The sequence below is a fragment of the Drosophila miranda genome, chromosome 2, assembly GCF_003369915.1.
Source record: "Drosophila miranda strain MSH22 chromosome 2, D.miranda_PacBio2.1, whole genome shotgun sequence".
Classification (NCBI taxonomy): domain Eukaryota; kingdom Metazoa; phylum Arthropoda; class Insecta; order Diptera; family Drosophilidae; genus Drosophila; species Drosophila miranda.
In genome coordinates, this window is record NC_046675.1 from 12,766,612 (window position 1) to 12,793,563 (window position 26,952).

Below are 26,952 nucleotides of genomic sequence, written 5' to 3' on the forward strand. Positions count from 1 at the left end.
CTTTCAACAAACTGAACTTTCAGGCGCCTGAAACTTGTGAAATTTCCTTTCCGCTTGAGCTGGTGGAGAATGGTATAGTTAAACCTTGAAAATGGTACATAATGTTTCAATTTTTGTTTAGTTTAGCTGATTTATTCCGCTCGGAGTCCTGCTGGGAAATCGCTCAACTTCGAGCTCTGAGATTTGAGCCGTGAGCCACTGCCGAAAAGTGAGCTCTTTGTCCAAGTGGCAATCGATTTAATGCCGCTCCTTTCCGGGCAGCCCACCCGGTCCGCTCGAGTGCGCATTTGAATTTCAATCAGGTGGCTGCAGCGAAATAAATAAACCGCCGCACGGATCCGATGAGCCACTGATGACGAGGACCACTGCCACTTCCCTACCAATATGGCACGCATTGCCCGTGCTGCATTTGTAACTAAGTAGGAATCCCATGCCCCTTTCCCTGTCACAGCACTCACCGTTTATAATTCTGGTCAGCTTGGAGCGTCTGGTGGAGGATGGACTCAGCATGCTCTCCCGCCGGCTGCTGCTGGCACTGCTGCTCCCGTTTCCTGGATGGTGCTGGTGGTGGAGGTGGCCGCCACTCGACCCCGTCGCGGAGCCAGCTCCAGAGCCGATGCCCAGGTCGCCGTAATTGACATTCAGCTGGGCCTGCGCCTGGGCGCCGAATGTGGTGCCGGAGGAGGATGTCGAGTAGAGACTGCTGGCCGAGGGCCGCTTGCTGAACGGCGAGGGGGAACCACCACCACCACCTGGCGCCGTGACGGCCAGCGAGGGGCGCGGCAGGTCACTAAACACAATCTCGGCAAAGGAGTCGATGCTGGCCGAGCGCTGGAGTGCACTGCTGTCCTTGCGTCTGCAAACAGAAATCAAAGAGACGGAAAAGGATGAGTCCCTGCTGGTCGGGGGGTAAGTGGCTATGCTGCAGAGATCCGCGTAAAAGTGGCGACAGCTTATAAAGTATCGTAATTACTTCATGCTGTCGGACATTTTAATGAGCTACCCACAGACCATTAAGTGTTGCCGCCAACTTCTCCCGTTACCCGGTTACCCCGTTGCCCCGTTGCCCCGTTGCGGTCAGTGGCCGGCCTAGTTGGCCATAATGTGACCGTTTTTTATGGCCACGCGAGTGGAGAAAGCCCCGCGCAGACAGCTGGCGCTATTGCCGTGCTGTGGGTAATGCTGACAAAGTCGACGCATGCACCACACTCGCCTCTGAACATATTTCTTCATCCAAGCTAAATACAAATAGTTTTCTTCAGTTTTCCTCTTGCTGCTTGTTTTTCCCGGCCTTTCTTGGCATTTTCTTTGCATTTTCTTGCCTATGACTTGCCAAGTTTATGGCCTGCAAATCGAGACAAGCAATGGAGTTGATGGGCAAACACAGAGGTCACACTAAACTGCAATTTACGCCTCACTTAGCGGCTTGGTAATGGATTGATGTGGCCACTTCAAGATGGTCTGAAACTTCAGCTTAACTTGGGTGTTTACATTTAACTGTATAGGATTGAAATAAACCACGCTGAAGACTGCTTGGGTGTCTTGAGTCGTCTGTATAGAAATACTTTTAAGCAGCGGTGGGCACGCTCTACTCCAAAGTGCTCGAGAGGCACAAGTGAATTCTGAAAAAGAATATGCACAAGCAACATACATGTGCTGTGCATGACTCGGTACATTGATGCTTCATTGAGACGCACAGGCGAGAATGGCAAAAGCAATACATGTGCTGTGCATGATTCATTCTTATATGCATGAGTCACAAGCGAATGCTGCAAAAGAGAATGCCCGAGAATGACAAAAATGTTTTTCTTTATAAAATAGAAGGAATAGTTAATCAGTTGCGAGAAAAAATTATCATCGTTCATAGTAGCAAAAAGCGTTGTAAAAACATGTACAGATACTTTAACTACTTTAACTAGAAGGAGATTTACTGAGGAAGGATACACAGAAGCTCATACTTTCTTAGTAGCGAAAGGATCGGATAAACAACGGATAAAAGGACTCCCTCAAACCTCTTTCATCAGAGTTTCATAAACATAGCCCTTAATTAAAACTGTGTTGGCTTTTCAAAACCATTTTATTTCGTAACCTTCTGCTTTCGTATATGTACGATATTTGCAACACACTAAATCAAATTTTCAGGCCGCACATAAATTGAGTTCTCCCTCCACCCATACTCTGTGGCACATTTGGAGCATTTGCATAATCAGAGTCAAGTTGGAAAAGTCGACCACATTAAACCCGCCATAGCCTTGAGCAAAGTTTCCCTGTGCCAACGCATCAGTCAGTTCACAAATTTGTCCTCCAATTTGGACCCATACATGCGACATATATTTATGTACAACATGTCGTATGCGCAACATTTTCAATTAAAACCGCAAAAGCTGTCGGCAAACACAACCCCACCCCACCCCCATCCATAGTAGAGTTAATTTGATCTGGTGAAAGGTGGGGTCGAGTGCTGGGCGGATAGATGCATTTGTACAAGCAGTAATTCTGTTAATCCGAAACCATAATAAACCGGAGGGGCGAAGGGGGAAGGGAATGTCTGTCCCTTTCTCCGAGACAAAGTTAAGGAAATTTGCAATTAAACACATTCATAATTTGCCAACAGCTAAATACGCTTAATCAACGCAAATTCAATCAAATTACGACGACGCTTTTAGGCAACAAACGAAGTGATTCCCCAACTCCAGCTCCTCCAACAACACTACTCCTTGCTCTCGACTTCGCTGAGTGAACTCTAGGGTAAAAAGTTGTGCTCGTCATCACCGGTTGATGGCTGAAGTACAAGCAACTCCGAAGCCACAGAAACATTTCATGGCAGGCGACAGGCAGAGAGATTGGGAAAGAGACGAGACCCCAGTTGGCCTGATTCCTCGACTAGTTGTCAACCTCATGCTGTCTTTGAGGGTGGAATGAAAGATGACAGCCAGCTAGAGATGGGCCACCAGACCAGACCTTCCGATTGCATCTCGTATTTGCCAACCAACCACCGGCTGTGCTGGTGCCTAGTCAATAATAATGATTGTTATTAAGTTATGCATAGATGTGGCAGGCAGGGTGGCAGTCAGGCACTTTAACCGACTGCCAACTGGTGGCAATAAGTCAGGAGCAGAGTCAAATGGGGATTGGAAGTGGGCGCTCCATGCGATGTTTGCCCAAATATAGAAACAACAAGCATAACCATGCATTTGCCATGACAAGGCCGAATACAAGGCTCGTGTACTCCCGAACGGGTATACGAGTATGCTGCTGCCAGTGAATGCCACACACACACACACACACACTTGCTGCTCTGAGTGTCTTTCCATGCCCGTTGGTTGTCTGCCATTTGGCCTCCTTATTTACTCTTGTCTAAAAGCCGCCTGCGAAAGCGAATTTCTAGGGAATGCGCCATGTTCTGTGGCCATATGTGACATACAGAATCCTTCTGCGTGGCTAGACAGCACCCGCTCTTCAAGCTGTTAAGGTGTTTCTGGGTCACTGGGGGACCCACTGTCTGCCTTTTGTGTGAAATTCCCCTATCGAGAGATGACTCCGAACAGCACCGAAATTCTCTAGGACATGGCATTGTTGGCCACTGCACCGTAATTGAGGGTGACTGAATAGTGCATTAGGAACGGAAAAACAAAAACACAAATGGAATATAAGTGGGAAAGAAAGGGAGTGGCTGCAAATCGATATGGGTTGGCTCTGCCGACAAAGTTTTCTCTCGCATTCTCTTGGTCAATTTCGGCCTACATTTGGACTAATGAATTCGATGGTCCGATTGACTCTTTCGGGGGCTGGCACAGCTGCCTGGCTTCTCCGACGCACATAATCATTTTGGTATACGCACTGGTTCCATCCCCAATTTGGTGACCTTTTATGCGGATCACATACACAAACTTCCCCAACGGGAGGGAGCCGTTTCCTCTGGCGACATCAAACGGGCCCAAAGTGATACGGAAAATAAATCAAAAGCAGAATGTGGCAACGATGTCACACAAATTGATGTTGACATCAGCAGCGAGACATTTTGTCGAGGCTTTTAGCTAAGCTTTTTTTCTCTTTCTCTTTCTCCTTTTCTTTTTTTTTTTTGTGCCGAGTTGCATGCAATTTATAAAATTTTACAGAACATAACACACCACCCCCTCCCAGACATTGAAGGTAATGAGTGTTGTCGTTGTATTTGTCTTCGGCTGTGTTTTTGTGAGTGTACGTGTACCACATGACGTATGCGCAATTTCATTTATGGTTCGTTTGCTCGAACTTCCAGTGGCATCTTGTGTTGCCTTAGCTAGTTGGATGGTGGATTGGATGGTGCCGCCATGCCACAGGAGCAGAACACAGACGACAGACGACAAGACGCACAAAACTTTATCCTTAGCATCAGGACTTGGGACAAGGAGACAGGAGACAAGACAGGACAGGACACTGTTTTATTGGCCCCACTGTTCGTTCGCTTACCATCTTTCCCTTCGTGTTGTGGCTGTTGTTGTTCCTTTTTCTTGGGTCTGACTTCCTCATGAATAATGCATTCACAATTAAGCCAGTGAGGACTAAGAAAACCCCGAAGGAAGAGTAGCCGTAGCCTCTACTCCGTGTTCTGCTCTGCTCTGCTCTGCAGTTATTATTATGCGAATTGCTGGTTGCTGGCTGCTTCTGGCTGCTGCTAGCTGCTCCAGCTGCCATTTGCGTTGTTTTCTGGCTCTAAATTTAGCAACACGCAACACAAACAAACAGCAGAAGAATGAGTAAGTAAAGTACTAGCACTCGGACAACAATAACCCGCCCGAAAATCGTTCTCCCTTTTTGTTTGGGTTTGAGTTTCGGTGTTTCGGTTTTCTGCATTTTAAAATATCAAAGTTTAAGCACAGTCTCTTGTAAACGAGCACCCTGACCTGGGCACTGACGTTCCTTTGTATCTTTTTTTGGTTCTTTCTTGTGTATCACGCTGGGCGGGTGGCAGCGATGCAATCAGTGCCCAGAGTGGGGTCTCGCTCTCTCTCTCTCTGTATCTGTGGCATGTTTGCCAAAATGATTTTACACACTCGACCGTGGTCACTGTGCTCAGGCGTTGCCCGGCAAATGCATAGTTCAAGGCGCAATCTTGCAGCTCGTAAATTGCTTAAGTCCCGTCAAGGACTTGTGCTCGAACAAGAATGTAATACCACAGACAAAGACTCAGACACAGGCCGAGGTAGGTCTGCAGGATGTATGTGGTTCTGTGCGGTCTTCCGCTGCTCAATTATTTTATTCAGTCAAAAAGACAAGTTTGTATCACAAATTGCTTCTACTGCATCCAATCTTCAAAAATGAATTTAAAGAAAATATATAGTGTACGCGTGTCTTTATGCAATCTCTCCACACAGGTCGGACTACGCCAGACCATTCTATCAATGCAATTTGAATCTGTTTCAATTAGTCTGATGTTCGTATAAATCAATTGGTTTCCCAAAGGTTCTTTGACTGCTGGCCAAGGACCTGAGATGGGTTTCTGCTACACAGAAAAAGGTAGAGAGTGGGCAGGGACAGGGACAGGGACCGGGCACCTGACGTTAATTAAACCAGCATCGAGAGGAGTCTCTGTCTTGGGGGTTTTGTTGGACCGTGTGTTAATCTTGCGACTGCATGTGTCTCCATTAGACCGCCGTGAAGTGAAGCGAATTGAAGCGAATGAAGACAAATGCCACACTCGACCGCAGGGCAAGCTGCTCCTCGCCTGTCATCACCATCCATCCATCCAGCCAGCCAACGTCACAACCTCATGTGTGGCCAGCCATTAGGAGGCATGCCAGAGATCAGCTTGCCACCGCGCTGCTCTGGGTGCAAATGAAATTAGCTAATTGCAACCGTTCTCTCTCTTTCTCTCTACCTCTCTCTCTATCTCGCTATCTCTCTATCTCTTTCTCTGCCAGTCAAGGTGAATGTTGACAGTGATGGTTAGTGCTGAAGGATGTCATAAATTACAGAAGTACGCACCTCTCCCAGGACAGACGACGGGGCGCATCCTCGCCCAGACCCAGACCGAGTCCCAGACTCACAGACGTGGTGTCACCGGGCGGCGGCCGCAGATTGGATCTGCCGGAGAAGCCACTTGATTGATGCAGCAGTTTAGCCAGGCGAGTGAAGGTCGTGCCCGAACCGGAGCCAGAGCCAGAGCCAGATGCTGCCGATGCCTCGGCCAGCGGTAGTTCGTGGAGGGTGTGCTCTCTGGCCAGCGGTGTGGTGGCCTCCGAGCTGGCTGCGGCACGCTTTCTGGCTGCCAGACGATAGGCACGCGCTGCCACCACATGTGGGGCCGGGATCCTTGCCGAGGAAATGTACAATTAAAAATGAATACAGCCCGGCTGGAGAGAAGTGTTTTACTCACCTGAGCAGCAGAGAGCCATCCGCATGACACTCAAAATCATCCGACAGCTGGAACAACGAACTGTCCCCCAAATGTTGCACCTGATGCTGTTGCTGCTGCTGCTGTTGCTGTTGCTGTTGCTGCTGTTGCTGCAGTGTGGAGTGCGTGGTCTGGTGGTGGTGCGGTGTGCTGCCCGAGGACTTGCGACGATACACCAGATTGCTATCATCCTTTGGCAAATTCAATGACTTGACCATCAGTGTGTTGTTGTTGTTGACCAGATGAGTGTTGTTGTTGTTGTTGCTGCTGCTTGTGGCACTGGTGGTGTTGCCAGGATTGCCGGTGCCACCACCACCAGCAGCAACAACACCACCACCACCACCGCTGTGTCCGGCACGGGTGAGCAGTGACCAGCGATGGCCACTGGCGCTGCCACTTCGGCTCTTGCTGCCCAACAGTCGCTCCTCTGTGTGGGTGGAAAATGGAGAATGAAAAATCAGTTAATGGAGCGCACATTGATATATGGATTTTGTCTGGTCTTTGTGCAAGCTGCACTCTCCTTTAATCTGTGCACGGGTACTCGTACGAATATTAATCATAACTCGAGCTGAAAACTTGTCAAAAGTTTTTAATTAAATCTTCTGCCATAACATGTCGTGGCCACGCAACGAACGCCCTGCGGCTCGTGGAAACTGTGGAAAGCCATTTTCATTATTCCACTTTGTGTATTTTAATACCCTTTGCCAGAGGGTGATTTCATTTTTCCTAGAAATTTGCAAACGCACGTTAAAGAATCTGTTGTTCTAGTTGATTTATTGGCAAGTCTCTAAAAGACTTAATCTCTAATATTTATCCTATCCATCCTATCAGTGGACTATGTCTCCTATGTAGGCTCATTGTTGGAGCGGAAAAAATAAGCCAAAATGATCATTCAATGATCAAAGGATATTTCCATCTTTTTTGTAGCAAATATCTCTGCATAGAAATCGTGGGATCAAAGGAAGATACCAATGAAACGTTGCTTCATAAAATAAATCAACTCAGAATACCTTCTATGAAAACATTTCCATTTTTAGTTTAATGGTTCTATATATAAAAATGTCAATTTCAATTAAAATGGTACCCACATTTGTTCTCAGTGGCTATAGAAATATTCTGAAGCGTATAAATTATTCATTCATTTGTCCTTTTTTTTCAAAGGGTAGCTTTTCCTTTAATGTAATTCAATTCTAATAAAAATGGAAAAAGGGGGAAAAGTGTCAGTAGCTGGCAGTGGAGTTTTATTTATATTTTTAATCTGCAAGTGTATTGGGAGTTTCTATCTAGCCTTTAGCTCATAGCTCTCGATGCGATTTAATATTCAATTTTCTGCATTTTTCTGCATCGAATACAAGAGATTTTTGCACGAATTTTTTTTTCTTTACTTTCTGATCAATCAGAAAATGGCCATGTAATATGATTCCCTAGAAAACCAAATAACTACACACAATTTACTCGTATTCTGAGAAGAGTAGAAGAGAGAGAGAGAAAGAGAGCTGACAGTTTGTTTAAAAATAAAATTTAAATTCTCCTATGGCATTCATGGATGGATGGCCTGGTCCTGGGCTTGACGAGGGACGACGGCTAAGGCGATTATAGAGGGTAAATCAGCTTATGGGAATACGGACCATAGGAATGTAGGAATGTGGGAATGATGGACTGCACTTGACCCTATTTGAGTTCCGAGAGCCAGAGAGTTCCATAAACCAGCATAATTCAATTGCAAATCCGTTTTGAGCGGTAAACAAATGTTATCTCTATTCAAATGTTCCATTCCCGGAGCGTGTAAATAATTCAATTATACTTTTGCAAACACGAGCTGGTATACGCACCCAATTGAAATGTTTGCTTATCCGTGTGCAGCGAGACGACCGGAAGTCCTGGCACAATGATGGCGGGCAGGGTGCGCGACCTTAACAATGGCGGCGGCAGCTTGCGGCTGCCCGTCCGTGATTGCGACCCAGAGCCGCCGCCTCCGCTGCCAACGCCACCCGCACTGCCACCCGCAGCGGCGCTGCTCTGCTGGGCCCTGAAAAGAGAGAGACACAGAGATCACAGGGTGAGTGGAAAAGGGTGAAGGAAGTGACAATAATAAGTTAATGCAATTATATATTAAGTGCGACGAGTGGGGTGTGTCAGCAAGGAAATGCAATTAGTTCTTCCTACGATTTTTCTCCTCCATTGTCATGGATGCCATTTCCGTTTCATTTGCATGCTCCACGCCACACGCCCCACGCCCCTCGCCTCATTCCCATTCCCATGTCCATTCCCATCCCTTATTCCACTTCCTGCATCGAGGGTGTGCGAGTGTCAGCTGTTGATTTGCGCATTTTTTTTTTTCGCACACACGCGAATTACATTTGATTGTTGTGTGGAAAATTATTTCCAGCATCTCTCCAACCTCTTTCTCATCCTCCACCAGCTGGCAGTGACAGCTGCCACCCCACCACGCCCCTCAATTTGTGCAACTTGATGTGTGATTGAATTTCTGGCACTCGAATGGGTCTCCCAACTCGACGCCTACCCCAGATGCGTCATGGGGGCTCGGCTCTGCTCGGCTCTAACAATTGTCAGGCTGATGGATACCCTACCCCTGTCTACCTCTTGAACTGCACCCATACTGCGATATTACATATTTCCGTATGCAAAAAGGACGAAGCTACAGAAATGGAAAACTTTTTATTTGATTTACTTTGACTTTGACATTTCGCCAAGGCGCCCGACCGAATATCTGTCAGAGTTTCGACACAAGTTGGCAGCTTCATGTCCTCGCTCTAACACGGAATTTTGCGCTATATATTGATGATGATACACAGCCAGATCGGACTGGGAATGCCTGTGTTGTGTACGGGAACGGAAGAATGGGAATGGTAGCTGCCAAACGAAGCAAAATCAGCAAAGTTTTTTGACTTATCTCTCTCCCACCAACCCCAAGGCATTTAAGATCCCCAGCGAGGGCCTGCAGGATAATACTTTCAATCGCACACTCCTTCATCTCTCGCATCGCTGACAAGAGCTGCAGCAAAGTTACACAGAAAAAGAATCATGTAAGCAATTTATATGTGTCCTTGCTGGAAAAGGAGAGGATGTGGGGTCTGGGGAAAACTTGAAGAAAACATTCGAAATAGTTACAACAGCGAAACGAACAACAACACACAATGTCCACACATAAATAAAAAGAAAATTACACAACGCTTTAGCGGGAAAGGTTGAAGTTTTTGTTGTTGTATTGTTTTTTTTTTTTGAGCACCGCAACGCCTCTTTATTCTCCTTTTGTTTATAGGCCTGGTGTTGCAGGATGTTAAGGCACTTTTGAGTGCGTTAAACGCAGGGTTACGGCACACACACGCACCCACCTACAATATAATGTGGCAGCACCCACTAAGGGCAAGCTGTTACAGGTCACAGCAGGGGAGCAGAACGGGAAACGCAACAAGGCCGGGAAGCAGAGGGCAAAGGCAGGTCTACGGCAGGCGGCATATGGCCGAAGAAGCAGTGGGCGGGCAACGGCAACCCACTCACATAACTCAAAGCGGATCTGCATAATTGACGTGAAATACTCGTAACCGTAAATCGTGCATTACCCCACAACATTTGCCACCACCTTTCGGGTTAAACAAAAATGGGGAAGAGCTGGATGGCGCAGCGAAAGGAAAAGGTTAACATGCTGCCAGAATTGCCGGTAAAAAAGCTTGAAGATTGGGCGCCACATAAAACTTTACAGCCTGATAATGGAGTCATACGGGCGTGGAGTGGGGTGTAAAGGCGTTATTTAATGAGAGCAGGAAGTCGGCAAGGAGTGCATGTGTTAAAAGGATCAAACGCATACCCTCAGGGTAGGTTTAAAAATCATTTAACCAAACTATTCTCCACCTTATATATATTTTACTTATTTTATTTCATTAAGGAGCAGAACAAGGTCCCTAAAAAAGGTCTTAATTTTCTCTAATTAATTGCTGCAATTTTTATTGATAAAAGCTCATTTTTCCTCAGGTTTTTTCAGCTTTCCACAGGTATTATAAGCCCCGCTCCACCATTGGCATTTATCTTTCATCACTTTTGAAACAGAAAGCGAATACCCAAAGGCATTCATTAGGGAATGCCCATAACATATAGGAGCTGAACATACACGAGCTCCACTCCTAATTCTATTAGAAATTCTTCCTTCCTAATGATTATCCTTACGCCCATTTGCATATGCCAATTAAGGGACTCCTGTGTTGACACCTCGGACAGCACCAGTTGGGAGGTAATGAAGTTCCTGGTGCCGGGTACCCGCCATAAACATCGGTATCAGCATGGGCATTACCCATGGCATCATTAATGTCGCCGTACAGAGGCCTGGCATGCGGACGATGGCGGCGGTTGTCTGTAAAAAGGGCAACTAAGCCGAAGGGCTTTGCCAAATTACGCATACGCCGTGTGTGACCTGTAATCCAATGTGTGTCCGCTCATGTGTGTGTTTGTGTGTGTGTGAGAGGGTAAGTCGTGTAATTGCATTTGGTGCTGTGTTTACATGTGCGTGCATAATTAGAGCAAATGTTGCTCGTGTAATCAAATCATCGGATGGCAGCCCTTTTTAGCCCAGGCTTCTGCTCCTCCGGATTCCCTTTATAATGGGTTAAAGCGAGCTGCGCGAAAGCAATTCGTTCTTTAAGAAACCACGCCACCCCACTTGAGACCCGGTTTGTTTCCCGGAATCGGGTGGCGGCCCGGGCCGTGCCTAATTGAGTTTGCCGCTTGGCATTCTTTCAGAGCACCCGCGTCCTTCGTCCTGCGTCTGGGCTTAAGCAAATGATGGGCATGCGGATGCCAGAGCTTAAGAAGCATTTTCATTACAACGATGCAGTAGAGCAAACACCACAAAAAAAATGTCGAAAATTTACTTTGCAGCTCACAAAAGAGAATCCACGCAATAAACGGAGCAAATATCTAACGAGCTGCGTCCTAGAGGGTTCCTAGAAAGCAAATGAGCAACGGCTGCAGGACGTGCATGGGAATCGAGATTGGTTCGGTTGCCATTTCCCCCACGCCTTATCTTTGTCCCTAACCATTTCCCGGAACAGGCCAAAGGCTGAAGGCTTCTAGCGCTGAGAGCCAGGCGTTTTTTATCAGGGACTTGAAGGGCTCTTCCCACAATGCATTCCAAGAATGCATCTGCCAGCAAAGTGCGTTGGCTTGTTTTTCCCCAAAATTGAAAAACCGAAAAAAGTGCAAAAATAGCAGCGTTCTATTTATAACCTTTCTCCTTCGCGGTTGTTTTTGAGGGCAAAGGGTAAATGCTAAAAGCAGATGGAAGCTCTTTTGGGTGCAAACAACACTGGAATACCAATCAGTCTCTGCGGGCAATCCAGGAGACTTTTGCTTTAAATATTTCCACAAAATAAAACACCTTATCGATCGGATAATCTCTCTGAATTGTTGCATTTGTTTGCGACTTGAAAGACTGCACCAAAGAATAGATGCGTACTTTTGATTGATGTTTATTTTGTGGTCGTAGCATATCGATTCTGTTTTTTAGTTAGTTTGTTGCAAAGATGAAAGTTTGTTTGACGGCATAGAAATCGGTTTTAATTGCGGCCAAATCCTTAGTTCAAACAACTTGTTAATTCTGTTTGCCTTCGCCTGACTGGATGCCTGACTGGATGGCTGGCTGGCTGGCTGGCTGGCTGGCTGACAATTCAATGGGCCTTGTGCGCTCAGCCAAATCCTAGCAAATCCTGTCAAATCCTCCTTGCACCCAGGCCCCACTTTGGCTCCCCCTACCCCAACCAATGGTTAAGTAATGGCAAACATTCAACTTACTGTCGCTCTTTTCGCTGCTGTCGCTTCTTCTTGAACGCCTTCCGGACGCGCAGGAGGAGGAACGCGGCCCGATCCACGGATAGTGTGGTGCCACTCTTCTTCGTCGCAGGTCCTGCTGCAGTCTCCTCCATCTCTGTGTGGCTGTTGTTGTTGTTGCTCTTGTGGTGGGTGCTCCTTCGCTTGAGGCTGCTGGTGGCAACTTTTCACTGTCTGTGTCTGTGTCTGCCGCAAAGGCTCAAGCTGGGCTGCCACTGCCGTGGCAGTGCCGTCTAGGAAAACTTGCGCACTTGCCGACTGACATTTGGTATGCTCCTGGCGTAGGTCGTGGTCTTCCCCTCACTTTTGGCTTATGCTGCTGGCGGGTGGGCTTGTGCTACACTTGCTCTCCTATTACTTTGACAATCATCATCCTGTGTGCTGCAAGATGCGGGAACAAGGATATGTATATAACGACACTCACACACACTCGAGTATTTGCATATCCTGGCAGGACGTGACCTGTCTCTGGGTCCTCTATCTGTCTGACAATTGCGTGGCAAAAAGCAAATAATATTTTGTTTACTTGTCGCAAAAGCCCCGTCTCATCCTTTCATCCACATTCCCATTCTCACACACTCCATCACACACAAGCCCGGGACAAAAGTGTAATAATATGCATTCATATGATATTGTTTTATTTATGATCTCTCTCTATCCCTCGCCTTATTGCTGCTTAGGTAAGTTGCAAATTTCTTTGCGTTTTACGCATTTCCATAAACGAATTTCCCCAGACCAAGGACATTTTTCATGACACGTAATCGAGAAACGCACTCGGGTATATGCTGTTTGTTTAGACGGATGTAACAGGGTCGTAAAGATTATACCCCTTTAGATTGTACCTCAGTTGAAATTGTACTAGTGTTACAGCACAAAAAAAGAGACGTAGATGGTATACTCCTTTGGTTCGACTCCTCGATGTTGCTGTTTAATAGATATTATCTACCAATCCAACTAAAACTCATCTCTTTCAAAAATGCATTAAAGCCATAAAAGCAAAGAGGATGATATGCCAGCAACCCATAAGATATTCTCTTTGTTCTTCTTTTGTCTTACGCATATTAAATTCCACTTTTGTGCAACAAAATGAAATCTGAAGAGCGGGGGTATATTCCATTCGGAATACTCGACGCAAAAGACTTCCTCTTTCTCTTCCTTTCGCTCGTTTTATTATCGGTAAATAAGAATTTAAATTCCTGCGGCTCCTTGGGTGGAGCTTTAGCTGGACCTCAAGCAGGTCAAGAACACGTGACTCCCTCAACACTCCTCAGTGAGGGGTTTTTTCGGGCACTTGAGCTGTTTGACGAGGTGATGGCTTTCCTTAAGAGGCGACATTGTCGTTGTCAGCTTCATTATCATAATCGTACCTTTTTTTCCAGATCAATTACGGATTAACTGTCAGCTTTATTTGTGTGCCCGAGAAAAGGGGGAAGTTATCCGAAGGGAGAGCGAAAGAGTAGGGAAAAAGGTAATCCGGGGGAAGCCATGAAAATGTAAAAATGGAGCCCATCCCCTTGGATAAAGTTGGGATGTCTTCAGTGCCACCTGCTTTCCACCTGCTGTCAGGCAAGTGACTTTTGTGAGCTTGAGTGGATTTTGCGAACATTTTACAGCACTTACGAAGCCACACACACACACACTCACAGGGAGATAGACAGACAGACACAAGCGTCTCTGAGTGCGACAGTTGCCTTGATAAAGGATAAGAAATTGCTTCTCGCTCCATTCACCGACCGGAATCCCAGGCTAAGGGACATCCCGCAAAGCGCCTTAATGCTGCTTGTCGGCTAACTTAATATTGACACATTTGCTTGGCCACAAATGAAAACTATTTACGAGCTGGAGGTGGAGGTGGAGCTCAGCTGCAGCTCATCTGCAAAATCTGCACAGACGTGAAGGTGTCTGTGCCATATCTGTGTCCTTGGACAAGTACAGAGACCTGACAGAGGCGCGTGTTTGAGCAGGATTTAGGTCACATACTCGTACGAGTGCTTCCCCGCTCGAAAGCAGGCTTAAATCAAGCAGAAACATTCCATTTTGATGAGGGTGATGATGGTGATGGGAACGATGATGGGCCAAGACAAGCAAGCAATTATTTCTTGATTTGATAATCACAGCCGGCAGCTGTCAGGTTCGGTTCCGACTGAGGACCGGGCAGGACAAGACAGGACTCCAACTTTGGCCAAACTTTTCGCTTACTGACTTAAACATGCAACTGAAAGTTGTGCTGTGACTAGAAGCAAATTATTTCTGACTCAAACTCTAACCGCCGACACCTCTGGTAGAAAGGACTTTTTCCAAATGGCAGTTGCCAGGCCACAGGCAAATGCAACTGTCAGACTACCAGTGGAATAATTTCCGAACTGCTGGAGCGACCTGCGGATCCGGGCATCGAGTTAATTGAATGTCATGCCAAGCCGTGACTGGGATGTGACCTATGGCCCGTGGCCCGTTCCCGTCCAAAGCTCATTTCCGGCCACGCCTCTGGCTCCGACCTGTAACATAAATTGCGCAATTTGACTTTAAAGTCAATCATTTCACGCTCTGTTGCGTCCTAGAAGGAAAAGGGCAGCATCCTTCTCAGGTGAGCGAAGGGAAAGGAAAAAGGGGCCCAAAACCCGAAACCCAAACCACACCAGTGGCACGTCACTTGCAACGCTTCCGCTGTTGATTTATTTGCCATTACTCCAGTACGTGACCAGTCGGTGGCATCCGTCTCCAACCTGCTACGACTGCTACTTCTGCTGCTGTTTAGGATACGAGCCAGGATGCCATAATTAAATAACAATTTGCCAGCAGACTCCGACAGAGAGTGCCCGCCCGAAAGGACACTCACACATGTCCGGGAGTGGGGAGCCGGAGCCAGAGCCGCCAGTTGGCCAAAAGGGAGCACTAGGAGCCGCGCACACTGCCATCAAGTGTCGGACATAAAGCGAACGCCACCAAACTCCCTTTATAGCCAAAATACACAGTCCCACAGTCGGGGAGGACACCATCGCGTTTTTCTTTTGCATAATTTCAGAGAGAATATCTGTATATAATCGTACTCGTACTCATGCCTTGTCCTATATGTATGGCATGTACATATACATACAGGCTATGTCAGCTTGTAACTAAATGTTTTTCCATTTGGCTAAGGCCAGACATAGCCAGAGTCCAGAGGAGAATGCTGCTTCGGATGTCGAAGCATAACATACCCTGAGGATTGATCGGTTCATTGATAGATAGACACTGCCTGCTGTACAATAAAGGACGCCTTCCAGCCTTGGCAATGCCTTTATGGTAGTGTATAAAAAGAAAGCGAGAAAAAGCAGGAAATGAGCGCAAATTTATGCAGAAAGTAATTAAAACTGCCGTTGTCCAGCTACAGATATCTACTGATGAGGGGCTGGAGGGGCGTGGCCGGCTCTGAGATGTTTTTAAGGATTTGTTGTGCTCGTAAAAGTAAAATTTAATGAAGTTGCAGCATAAAAGGAGCATAAACACGAGCCAAGTGGCTCGATGACCTTTGTCCTTTGTGCTTCTCGCTGGCTCTCTTCCTTTTTGCTTGGTGCTTGGCCCTAAGTGGTTTCCCCGAGTGTTTGTCTCTGTCTTAATTACTCGGCTTTCGTCTCATTGTCCGCCGGTCACAAAGCCAAATACCAAAACACCTTAAGCCACAGCCTCCGCCAAAGCCTCGGCCACAGCCACCGCCACAGGCTCCGCCTGGGCTCCCGGTGGGCTCCAACTTTACCCGTGCTCGCCTGCAATGTGGGGCAGCAGTGAAAAGCACAATCAATTACATTGGGAGCTACACAATAGAAGGACACGCACACCGCCCATCCACCCATCCACCCATCCGCCCTTCCTTGCGGCAGCCCGGATCCACCCACTTAATTTAAAGGACTAATTGTCAACATGCCGCATTTGCCACTCGCTAAAGAGTCTCTCCGTTTGTGTGTGTGAGCGTTACGGCTGACTGGAGGCGTGGCAAGCTGCCTGAGGCAACTTAATTGGGATTTCATCTAAGCGTATTGTAGGCAGAGACAGAGAGAGAGAGTAAAGGCATCCCTGGAGCTACCTTATCCTGAATGGGAACGGCTTTCACATCAAATTTCCACACTCCAATGGCGACCACAGAGACCGTGGCTCTCCTGTAGTAGAACCCATTATATGTTATCAACGTCTGGAACATCTAATTTCTGGCTAATTGTCTCTGGCCACAGCCCTCTTCTGGCCATTTGAGAAGCCTTTGGCCTTCCTTCACACAGACGTCAAGAGACTATGAGTGGCCTTATCCACACGGGGCTTGCTCGCCCCTGCCTACTCTGTCCAGGCTCGTATCTAAGCTAAACACTCGGGGAACACCTAACCAAATGGCCTTTAGAGCTCATTGTTTGGCCCCAGACTGCCCCCAGGCTCTGTGTCTCCACCGATACTGGCACTAGCCTCGCCCTCTCTCTCTCTCTCTCTGTGCTGTGCTACTCCTCCTGCCCATTTTTCCTCTGATGTTATTGTTGTTGTCTGTCATTGTCTGGTCATATCAAGGCAGCTGCCAGTCATCCAGACGAGGCGGCTAAGTAGAATGCGTATGGCCTTATCCCATCTCTCCAAGGCCCGCAATATTAACACTTGAGTACAATTTCTGGGGCGCTGGCGGAGGAGCATTTTCCAGTGTAAATAGCCGGGCCAACACAAAAGCCGTTAAAACAAAGCAGGACAAATGTGCGATGAGCGACAAGGCGAGCGTAAATAATGCCGGAATATGCGACATGTTAACAAGGCAACGCCTTGAGAGGATTGCCGTGGGACAGGCGATGGGATTGGATTGTATTGGTTTGGTTTGGTTTGGTTTGGTTTGGGGGGATAGGATGGGATGGTAGGGTATGGTTTAGGGGCGTAGATTGGATTAGGGACGGGGAGTGGAGTGTCGGAGTTATAGGTCCTCTGTATTTATACATTTTACATGGCTTGACGATAACTAAAAGCCAAAGAGCAGAACATGCCAAAGGAGGCACACATAGACAACGGGGCGTATGCGTTTTCTCGAGCGTCCAACCATGAAAATGCCATCCTTGAAATGTATTTATACAGTATGCATACATATAAATACATAAACGTATGTATTGTGTAAGCGTGTTGGTGTGTGCGTGTGTTGTCTTTCGTCTGACTTGGCTTGGCCGGCATTTATGGTTTAAGTTGCCAAGTTGTGTTTTATTTTTGCTGCTGTTTTGTTTAGTGGAAATTCTATGCCGCCATTGACTGGCACACACACACGCCCGCATTCAGGGAGGTACACACACACACACACACACAGCTGAATAGCCGCCGAATAGCTGTCGGGCACAAGACAATCGAGACACTCACTCACTCACTCACTCTCTCGGTAAAGCCAAGTAAAGGTAAAGTAAGGCAATGGCAATACGGCAGCTGGCTGTGAAAAACGACCAAAACGTTGCACAGATTTCATGCCTCGCTGCAGTCAGCAGTCAGCAGGCAAAAACAAACAGGCCAACAAAGAAGCCAACCATCTGATGGCCAACACGGCAATCACAGCTAACGGGCACAGTGAGGGCTGACTGGAATGGAACAGCAGACTCGAAAACGTCACACCTGTCAGGCAAAAGGCTGAAAAATTGTATATTTTTTCCCAGATCTCTTCGACACTCTCCAGCGGAAGGGGCACTATTCTCTGTTTTATTCAGACGAACTTTCATATAATGTCGAAAGGGAAACAGAAGGGAACCTATTCTCTGATTGTTTTATTCAGCTAAGGAGCGACTCTGAAAGCCGGATCTCTCTTAAAAGTAGTTTATTATAGCATCAAAAACTTTACATTTTTATTAATTTCCGGTCATGAAGAGACTTCATTTGAAAGTACAATAGAATCAATAGAAAAGGGAAGTATGTCCAAAATTTGTATACACAGTTTTTGCTCGTGCCTAGAAAAAGGTTCTTGTCTTTATTATAATAATAATAGCCTTGGTAAACAAGAACTGACAACTTTAAATATTTAACGATGGCTCGTCAGAAGCCCCTTGAAAGCACTTCCAAGAATGCCATTAACATATTTCAGCCAACTCTGAACTTACGAGTATATATTTTCCGAAACTCTCGCAACTTTTTTGGGAAATTCATTTATGCCAACTTTTACTGTCTTTTCGAATGGTGGGCGTGGGTATTCATGAACGAGTGAATGACAGCAATGGGTGACAGCAGCAGCACATACGCGCTATGATGATGCTGAAATCCAGCGACAACCAGGCCAGACCCCATTTCCACTCCAGTCCAGTGCTCTATCTATCTACGTGCATGAAAAATTACAAGCTTTTAAATTGAAATTTCAGAGTGAAAGCAGCACAAAATAGCAGAGCAATGGAACGACGAGGAGTAGGAGGAAGGACACGAGAACGGAGAGGAGTCGGCAGACAGGATACGAGCGCGGACACGCTCGACTGTTTATTATTTGTGGCTTTATTATTCAGGCCACTGGCCCCGGGTCATATTTTGTTGCTTCCTCTGTTGCCAACAATTTGCCGTGGCTAATCAACAAATGAATTGCCGTAACATGCCACAAGTCCATTGCGTATACGCCATGTTCACGTAGCTCCCACACTGAGTGCGGTGTCCCTTTTTTTTCAATTTAAAATTATAGACCAGCATGGATGGGGCTTCGTAATGTGTGTGGGGCTGCAGAATAAAGAAATGCTCGTATAATTAGCCGACTCCGCAACGACGTCCGCTTGGGGCACGTGGCTGTAAATGGCAGATTGACCTCGCTTTAAGGGGAGCCAGAGTGCCTCATTAGCCAGCAAAAATCAGCAGCAGATCCTTGCAAAAGCTTAGGTCAGAACTGATTAGATGGCAGCCATCCCAGGGGGGAGAGGCAACAAAATGCTTAATCCTCTGCAATCATCTTTCGAGTCCGTAGTGTTAATCGACAGACTAATTGAATCAGGAATTTGAGAATTCATTTACCGATAAACGCAATTAATGTTATATTTTGGCCTGCCCTTCCCCTCCTTCCTCTTCCCTATGCGACCAATGGAAAAACCAAGAATTTTAAATCCCAATAATGTAAAGGCAAAGGCAAACGCAAACAGAAATTTCCATTTTCCAAACTGAGTTTCCCCCGTCCTCCCTCCCTCCCTCTTCGCCCAAACAGATAGCTGCCTGCGTCAGCATAATTGCCAAACTAGAAAGAGACAGCCATAGCGAGAGGGAGAAAGAAAGAGTCGAAGGAACATTGTGTTTACGCATCTGCAAATTTCGTAGCAGAAACTCAATTTTCAAACAGCTCAATTGGTAAGACTCTTGCCCTCCTCCGCCTGCACTTGACCAGGCCCGAAATAAACTGCATTTCATAATTAAATTCCTGTATATCCCATGCAGATGTGTCTGTCTGTGTGTGGCACATGTTTGGCAGTAGGCAAAATGAATATTTATGCTAAATAGTGAATAACAATTTTGGTCAGATTAGACCGGCGACCAGCTCGTAGATTTTGCCGTAACCAAATCCGAGCTCAAAAGGCGGAAACGGCTGTGGCGTGTGTCGGGAGTAAAACTTCCTGGCGGTGCCGTACGGCGTGTGCCTGTGCGTGTTGATTGGCATTGTCGGCCCCGGACGGAGCCCCAAAAACCAGGTCCAAATTGGCAAATACATAACAGCTAGTCAGACAAACAGACAGACAATCGGGCCGGCAGGCAGGCAGACAAGCCGATGAAAAAATGATTGGGGAAATCCCCTCAAAGGCAAATACCAAGGCACGTGATATGGATAAAACGGAGTAGGGAATAGAGTCAGAGAGAGCGAGAGAGGAAGGACAAATGGGGGACTACCGCCGCTTCAGTTAACAAATCCCAGGCAAGCATCCGCATCTGCCAAGACAACATTAAAGCTGCAAGTACCAGAAGACAAATGACAGAGGAAGAGAGGGACCTTTTGGGTGGAGAGGGGAACAGTCCTCAAACCCAATCGACAAACAGTTTGGTGTTGGTTTGCCGTTTGCCAAATATTGACAGGGCCATGTGCGAAAGCTTCAAAAGGAGAAGGGGCAGGGCGCTGGGCCTAAACGACCTACAAATGTAATTTCCCTATGCCAGCCAGCCAGCCAGCCAGCCAGCCAGCCACCCACCCACCGCTTACACAACCCCAATCGATGGCAGGGACTAGACCAGACCCAGAAAAGAATCCCCAAATCCAAATAGATACACAAATCAACCGCAAAACAAAATAAAGCACTGAAAGCGAAACATATTCAAGAAGAGCACATCAAAGCGAAGGCGGCGAGAGAGAGAAACAGTGAGAGTGAGGACAATTACGCTCAATTTCAGAGCCACAAGGACGACTACTCCACCTCGGCCTTTGTGCCCTGACCAACTAAAAATACAGAGAAATCTGCTCTAATTGTAATTTAGATGCAGGCTCTGAGCCCAGTGAGAGGCAGAAGCGGATCAAATCGATAGAATGTCGGGCATTCAATTACGCGTGAAGAGCGGACACTGTCGATGATACATTCAACCCATAACTGGACAGACTTTGAGAGCCATCTACATCAGGAGCAGCAGTAGCAACAGCAGCAGACGAGAGGTATCCGTGGAAATGCTTTTTGTTTGTTTGCCTTTCACTACAAACATCCCCCAGCCCACGCCATCGACACCATCACCTCATAGCATTATGAAGCTATTTTAGTCAGAACTCGGTCATAGTTATAGTCCAAGGTCATACCACACAGACACACAGTTACACACACACACACACGCTGTGAAATATATTTAAAGAAAATCCCATAGCATACATTTCGGGGCGCCCATTTTTGACACTTCATTAGTTCGCATGAATGAATGTGTGTAAGGGTATAAATAAAAGGGAAACCGCTCCCCGCCCCCTTGAGCTGCCGATGATAATGCGGATGGAGAAACGGAATAAGCGGAACAAGCAAACTTTTTATGATTCGCCTTCAAACACAATTGGCAATGGACAAATTTGCCTACAAAGTCAGAGAAAGGAAAGTTTCCCATTGTAGCAGCCAATAACGAATCGAAGGTAAAACTTTCGCCGCCAAAACAAAATACTGTGCCATAAAAGCGCTCCCGGCTGTTGGGTAATCGTTAGACGGTGGTGGTGGCTGGAGCAAAGCACCGACTTTTACATTCATGATTTACGATGCGTCTCCGCTGGGCGAACGGGCGAGCGAGGGAGCAAAGGACCGAGCGAGGCCATTCCCCAAGCCAGGTGGCACAAATCAACGTGCCCCAACGCGAGTCTTGCCATTGTTTCTAGCTGTTCAGCAGCTCCTCAGATGCTGCGGATCCTGGGCGAATGCCAATGCACATCTCGGGCATTAATCAAGAATAAAACTGGAGCAGACAGACGAACTGAAGCGAATTGGTAATAAGACTTGCGCGATAAGCCCCAAGGATATCATACTAATTGACTGCCGTGTGCAGGCAGGAGACTGGATTCCGAATCCCCTATCGAAATGATTGGACCTGAGATTGCTTGGGGTTTTCCATTTCTCTGCTCTTAAGCTTTCCCCTCAATCCAAAGCTAAGGCCGGAAATTGCAAAAAGTTTCGAATTGCGCAGTGTTTTTTTTCTTGTTGCCATTCGATGAATGAGTTTAATTAAAAGAGAAAAATGTAATTACAATAAATCAGAAAATGTTGCCAGAACAACAAAAATATGGTAAACTAATTGGCTGGCAGTCCAGTCAAAAGGACCAGCAAACCACAAAGTGATGGCTGAAACCGTGACAAAAACTCAGGACGACAAATATGAAACATTCATTGCTTTGTTACTGCTTTGTTACTGGCAGGGTAGAGCCACCAAGTGGCTTAAAATTGAGCAATTTTCTTGGCGCTGTGCGCTTATAAAGGAGTACTGGAAATTTTAGCAGCTATTCGAGCTGTTAGGGTTGATTGAATTCTGAATAAATGTCTAACTCTAAGGCCTTGCCGACCGCTGATTTTTATGAAGAAAACAATGTAAAAAACTCGGCCCAACTAAACTAATATATAAGAACAGTTTTAAACGTTTGTCAAGCCTGTCGTGTTCATGTTTTATAGATAATTCATTCATATGGTTATCTGCTTGAAGTTTGTGGACTCAGCTGCTGGAAACTGGCTCAATCTTTATTAATTGCATTGCAATGAACGTTGGCATTTGGCACATATGTACATGTATGTGCAACGAACAGAACAGCAAGCAGCAAAGAAATGTCAGGCAGCCACAAACACACACACACACACACAAACACACACAATCGCATTCAGGCAAGCCTTGCAGCACGCAACATCGTCAAATGTCGTGAGTGAGCTGGCCGCCTGCAACGTCATTGTCATGAAATGCACAAATATATATTGAGTACATGGCGTATACGTAATATGTTCTGGCACCCTCACATACTCATCATCATCATCATTGTCATTGTCATCGCCATTGTTATCTCCGACTTCCGTCCGGTCCTTTGTCCGTGCAGCTGAGATAATTTTAGAGCGTTTTTGTTTATATTTTTAGTGGAAATTTTAATTATTTTTGGTCGTTAGGCAAGTCGTCAAGGAGCTGATGCTGACGATGATGTTGAAGCTGAAGCTTGTGCCACAAGAATAGCATACTTGACGTATATTTTTTTGATATTTATATATATTTTTTGAGAGACGTGGAAGTGGCCGTGGCCATGGTCCTTACCGCCATGTTAAGCCCCATGAAATGAGCACTTAATCAATTTTGGCTCTACTCGTATTTAATTAAATGCAGCCATAGAACAATCAGGACAACGAGCGGGAATATTAATCATACGTCATGGTGTCAGCTTTATGAAAAGCTTGCATAAATCTCTGCCGCCAAATGCAGCCTGGTGTAAAAATCGTAAGCGTGTGAGTGGGTGTTTAAATGTGTGCGTGTGTGTGTGTGAGCGTGTGTGAACGTATGCGTCCCTCAAATTGTTTCAAATGTGCGCAATTTGAACGAAATTGGGAAAGCAACGCCGCACGCAAAAAAGAAAAGGATAAAACGTGCTCGGCTCCCCTTTCCCCTTTTGACAAATTCAACCCAACAGCAGGAGCGTTTGCTTGTGTTTGTGTCTATATCTATGTATATATTGTAATAAACTGCCAAAAACGAAAAACCGAACCGAACCGCAGCCAAAGAGAGCGGTAAAACAAAAAATGGGATGGAGTACGAGTAAATAGCAGCAGAAACAAATGGCTCGTTTGGCTAACCTTTTCGGGTTTTGCCGCTCTGCATTGCTTTTGTTGATAGAAAAGTTTAAATTGTGTCAATTTTTTGTCGTTTCGTTCCCCCTTTTCGTTTTTTTCTTTTTTTTTTGGTTTCTGATTGCCAGCACTTGCACCGCGCGGTGCCAAAAGTTTCTGGGTCCACCCCATGAATTGCGGGTAAAAACAATTTCAGAAATCAAGACAAGGCCAGCGACGGGATGGCCATCAGCAAAAAGTGTTGAGGATCAAGCCAACAAAGTATATTTTACGAGTGCAAGGACCAGGGAGAAGTTTCTGTCAGAGAGGAGCTGAAGAGATGGACAAGATGGCAACCTGACCACCCCGAAGGGATTTATCAACGCCGCGGGTCCAACTGGGGATTTCGTTGAAAATCGCGTCTTTACTATTAATTGCCCGGACCTTGGGCTACAATACTTCAGATAGGAATTGAAGGATGGGGCATCACCTGCCATCTGGTGTCAGCACAGTTTGACAATTTCAACGCATCCCTTCCGTAGGGAATAGTTTTGTGTTCTGTTAACGCCACACCGGAGACCAATGAAGCGAAAGAGGTTTCTTTTTTCTTTCTTTTTGTGTGTTAATCAACATGGAATGACATCGGAGAGTAATAAAATTTGAAAGCAAACAATTTGTTGTGACACGATTTGTGGCAAATAAGACGAAATATTCCACATTATTGGAAAACCACATTTACCACTTTTCGCCAAGTGAACGAATTCAAATGTAAAAATAAATTATTTACACATTAAGTTAAGTGAGGCCACTGATTCGATTTTATGAAAGGGAAAGCATTTGAGTGGTTTATTGCTGCTTGAAGCCCTCTGATATCTACATATATTAATTGAACACTCAAACATCATGGCGGGTTTCAATCAAAGCACATCAATCGATAACCTTTAATACATTAATTCCCCCTTATCTATACTTGTATCCTTAAATACATTAATTCTCCCTCATCTGTCTGCGTAATGACTATGGCCGATGACTCTTCTTCCAACTGCTTTACTTATCGATTTATGCATTAATTAAGTTTTAATCATTTTCAATTGATTGCTTTTTCCAACCGAAAAAGTGTCTGGCAACTTTCACAAGTTCTAAGCTGTCTGCCGAAAACAACTGACGAAAATTGCTTACGAAAATTGGTAAACTCTTGCCAGAAGTTTCCATCGCTGAAATGCAAATAGTTGTAACTATTGGGCCAGAGAGCAGTGGCCAGCATAATCCGGTGGCAAACTAATTTGTGGCCAAAACTATGTGGAGGAACCATGTGAGAGCCGCAGTAGCCAAAGCCACAGACAAAGCCTAAGCCACGTTAATACAATAGAACTAAGAACAGAATCGAGTCGAGGCTAAAGTTTGGTTCAGTTTCAGGCCAGGGCAAGCCGAAAACTTTCCCATTGTTTTACTGGCCCTGAAATTAAAGTCATTTGCCCTAAGGATGGGTGCACCGTGAGGGCTCCCGTGCACAGGATTGCTTAAGTATTCAGACGGACAATTTACGAGCAGCTCTGCTCCCGTGGGACATGTACCGGTTACGTGGCTTCCAATCCTAGTCCTAGTCCTCCATGTGTGTTTCTCTGTTTCTCATGTGTGTGTGTATGTTTGTGTGGCAATACAAATGCCAATAAATGAATTATCGCCCGATAAAGTCATTGTCGCCATTAATTATGGCACAGGATGCTTAGTCGAACGGCCTTTTAATAGTTTTTCGCACGCCCCCGACTCCCCACCCAATTAGCTGCAGTGTCCTAGGAATTGGGCGGTTCTACTACTCGCATAAGGGGGGAGAGGTGATGGGTGAATGGGGTGCCGAATTAAGATGAAATATGCCAGGAATGAGTTTTAGTTTTATGACAATGTTTGCTGGCTGGATAACGACAGAAGCGTCTGGACCATGAATTTAATGCGTTGCAACAGTTAATGATTTTATTGGCACTTCACTCGACTTGGCACCGTCGTTGCGGGGAAAAGAAGGACAAATAGAAGGGGAAGCTGAAGTGGAAAGAAAAGGAAAGCAAAGAACAGCATCCTCATAAACAGGCAGTGGGGCAAGAATTTATGACTCGGCCTCATGAATATTATCAATGTCAAGAGCAAAAACCGCCAACGCAGACGCCAAGTGTCGTCTGGGAATCCTTCATCCTTCATGCCGTCCGTCGCTGTGGCCACCGTTGTCCTCTCGTCTTCATATTTGTTGCCGTCAAGTTAAAGTCAGCTCTGTGCTAGCCAAGCAGAAATCTGAGTGCACTAGGGCTGGCCAACGATGGCCGGACGGATGCGGAAGGGACATTGGATAAAGTCGGGGAAGTCGTTCGCTTAGCTTAAATGGCATTTCAATTTGGCACTTCCGCTTTCGCCCTCCAACGCCTGGCACCGCACTACGCTGGCGCCCATCGCCTGCCGCTGACACTGCTCTTTGTCCCTAATGTCCTTGCCCATTGCCAGACGCTTCCTCAACACAACACGCACCCAAGCACACTCTCCCACGAAGCACTGTCCTGCCCGAACCAAATGTTAATAAGAGCCTTATTGTTTTTAATTTCTGGCCTTCTGGCTAATTATACGTTACAATTCACTTAAACCATTTAACTGCTGTTTTCAGATTCGAACAATTTTTGAAACACTTTTTCGGCGAACCGTTTGATAGCGCGCTTTTATTAAATGGGTTTGAAAGTTGCGATGTAACTGATTCGAACTGCGACCGGATTCGGTAGAGATATTAAACAAATACTAATAAGGATATATATGTATATTTTTATGATAACATATGTACTCGGCGAAAGTATCAATAAGGTTATTTTCGTGGGATATCTCAACCGAAAAGAACTTTTAAAAATTTCGTCGAATATCCGACACTATTTCCGTGTTTTCTAGTCCGCGGCCCGATAAAGATTGGGGCGGTAAGCAGTGGTGCGTTGTTTACGGGACAAAAATTTGCGATGACAAAAAATTCATCAACAGCCACGATAGGCAGAGCGGGGAAAATCGAACAAACGCAACTGAAACACAGCTAAACTTTTTGCCACCACTAGACCCCTGTGCATGTCCTTTGTAAAAAACTGAGTTTTGCCCAAAACTCAAAAACTCAACCTAGTGTAAAATGGGTATTTATAATTAATAAATTTGATATATTTTACAAAGATTACAAAGTTTGTTTCTAATTATGTATATACGGATATATAGTATGCGAAATTTGAAAAGGATGACACGATGTAAAGTTCAAGATATTTAAAACTTTTTTATCGGTTCGAAACCAGCTGGTTTTTTACCTTTTATCGCTTTCATCTAAGAAAATCAGCTGAGAAAATGTAACTTATCGACCCTTCGAAATATACCAAAATATACCGTAAATATACTGACGAGTTCAAGTTATATTATACATATTCCTCGTTTTTGATATTCCGTTGAATATTACCAGCTAGACAGAACCCTCAGCCATGCCCACGCAATTTTATCCGATTAATGAATCCATTTTCTACTTGACTGGCTTTTTTTAAATACTTGCTTTTATGGGAT

The 26,952-nt window shown here is 45.8% G+C and overlaps 1 protein-coding gene across 2 annotated transcripts; it reads right to left on the reverse strand.

Annotated features, from left to right (window-relative positions):
- Positions 1-26,522, reverse strand: LOC108153948 (putative uncharacterized protein DDB_G0277255). 2 transcript variants are annotated; one of them, XM_033390131.1, is made up of 6 exons: positions 26,006-26,522; positions 12,182-12,598; positions 8,209-8,405; positions 6,359-6,803; positions 5,968-6,294; positions 1-856 (listed from the first exon to the last, which is right to left on the reverse strand). In XM_033390131.1, the coding sequence occupies exons 2-6, from the start codon at positions 12,310-12,312 to the stop codon at positions 295-297; spliced, it is 1,662 nt and encodes a 553-aa protein (XP_033246022.1). In that variant the 5' UTR covers positions 12,313-12,598; positions 26,006-26,522; the 3' UTR covers positions 1-294. The 2 variants fall into 2 exon arrangements, with proteins under 2 accessions (XP_033246022.1, XP_033246023.1); XM_033390132.1 differs by lacking the exon at positions 26,006-26,522 and having other exon boundaries at positions 12,182-16,356.
- Between the last annotated feature and the right edge of the window lie 430 nt (positions 26,523-26,952).

Coding starts and splice junctions, on each gene's coding strand:
- LOC108153948 (XM_033390131.1), bottom strand. CDS start 12,312: ATGGAGGAGACTGCAGCAGGACCTGCGACGAAGAAGAGTGGCACCACA. Junction 8,406..12,181: donor CAGCAGCGAAAAGAGCGACA/GTAAGTTGAATG, acceptor CTCTCTTTTCAG/GGCCCAGCAGAGCAGCGCCG. Junction 6,295..6,358: donor GATGGCTCTCTGCTGCTCAG/GTGAGTAAAACA, acceptor TTCCTCGGCAAG/GATCCCGGCCCCACATGTGG.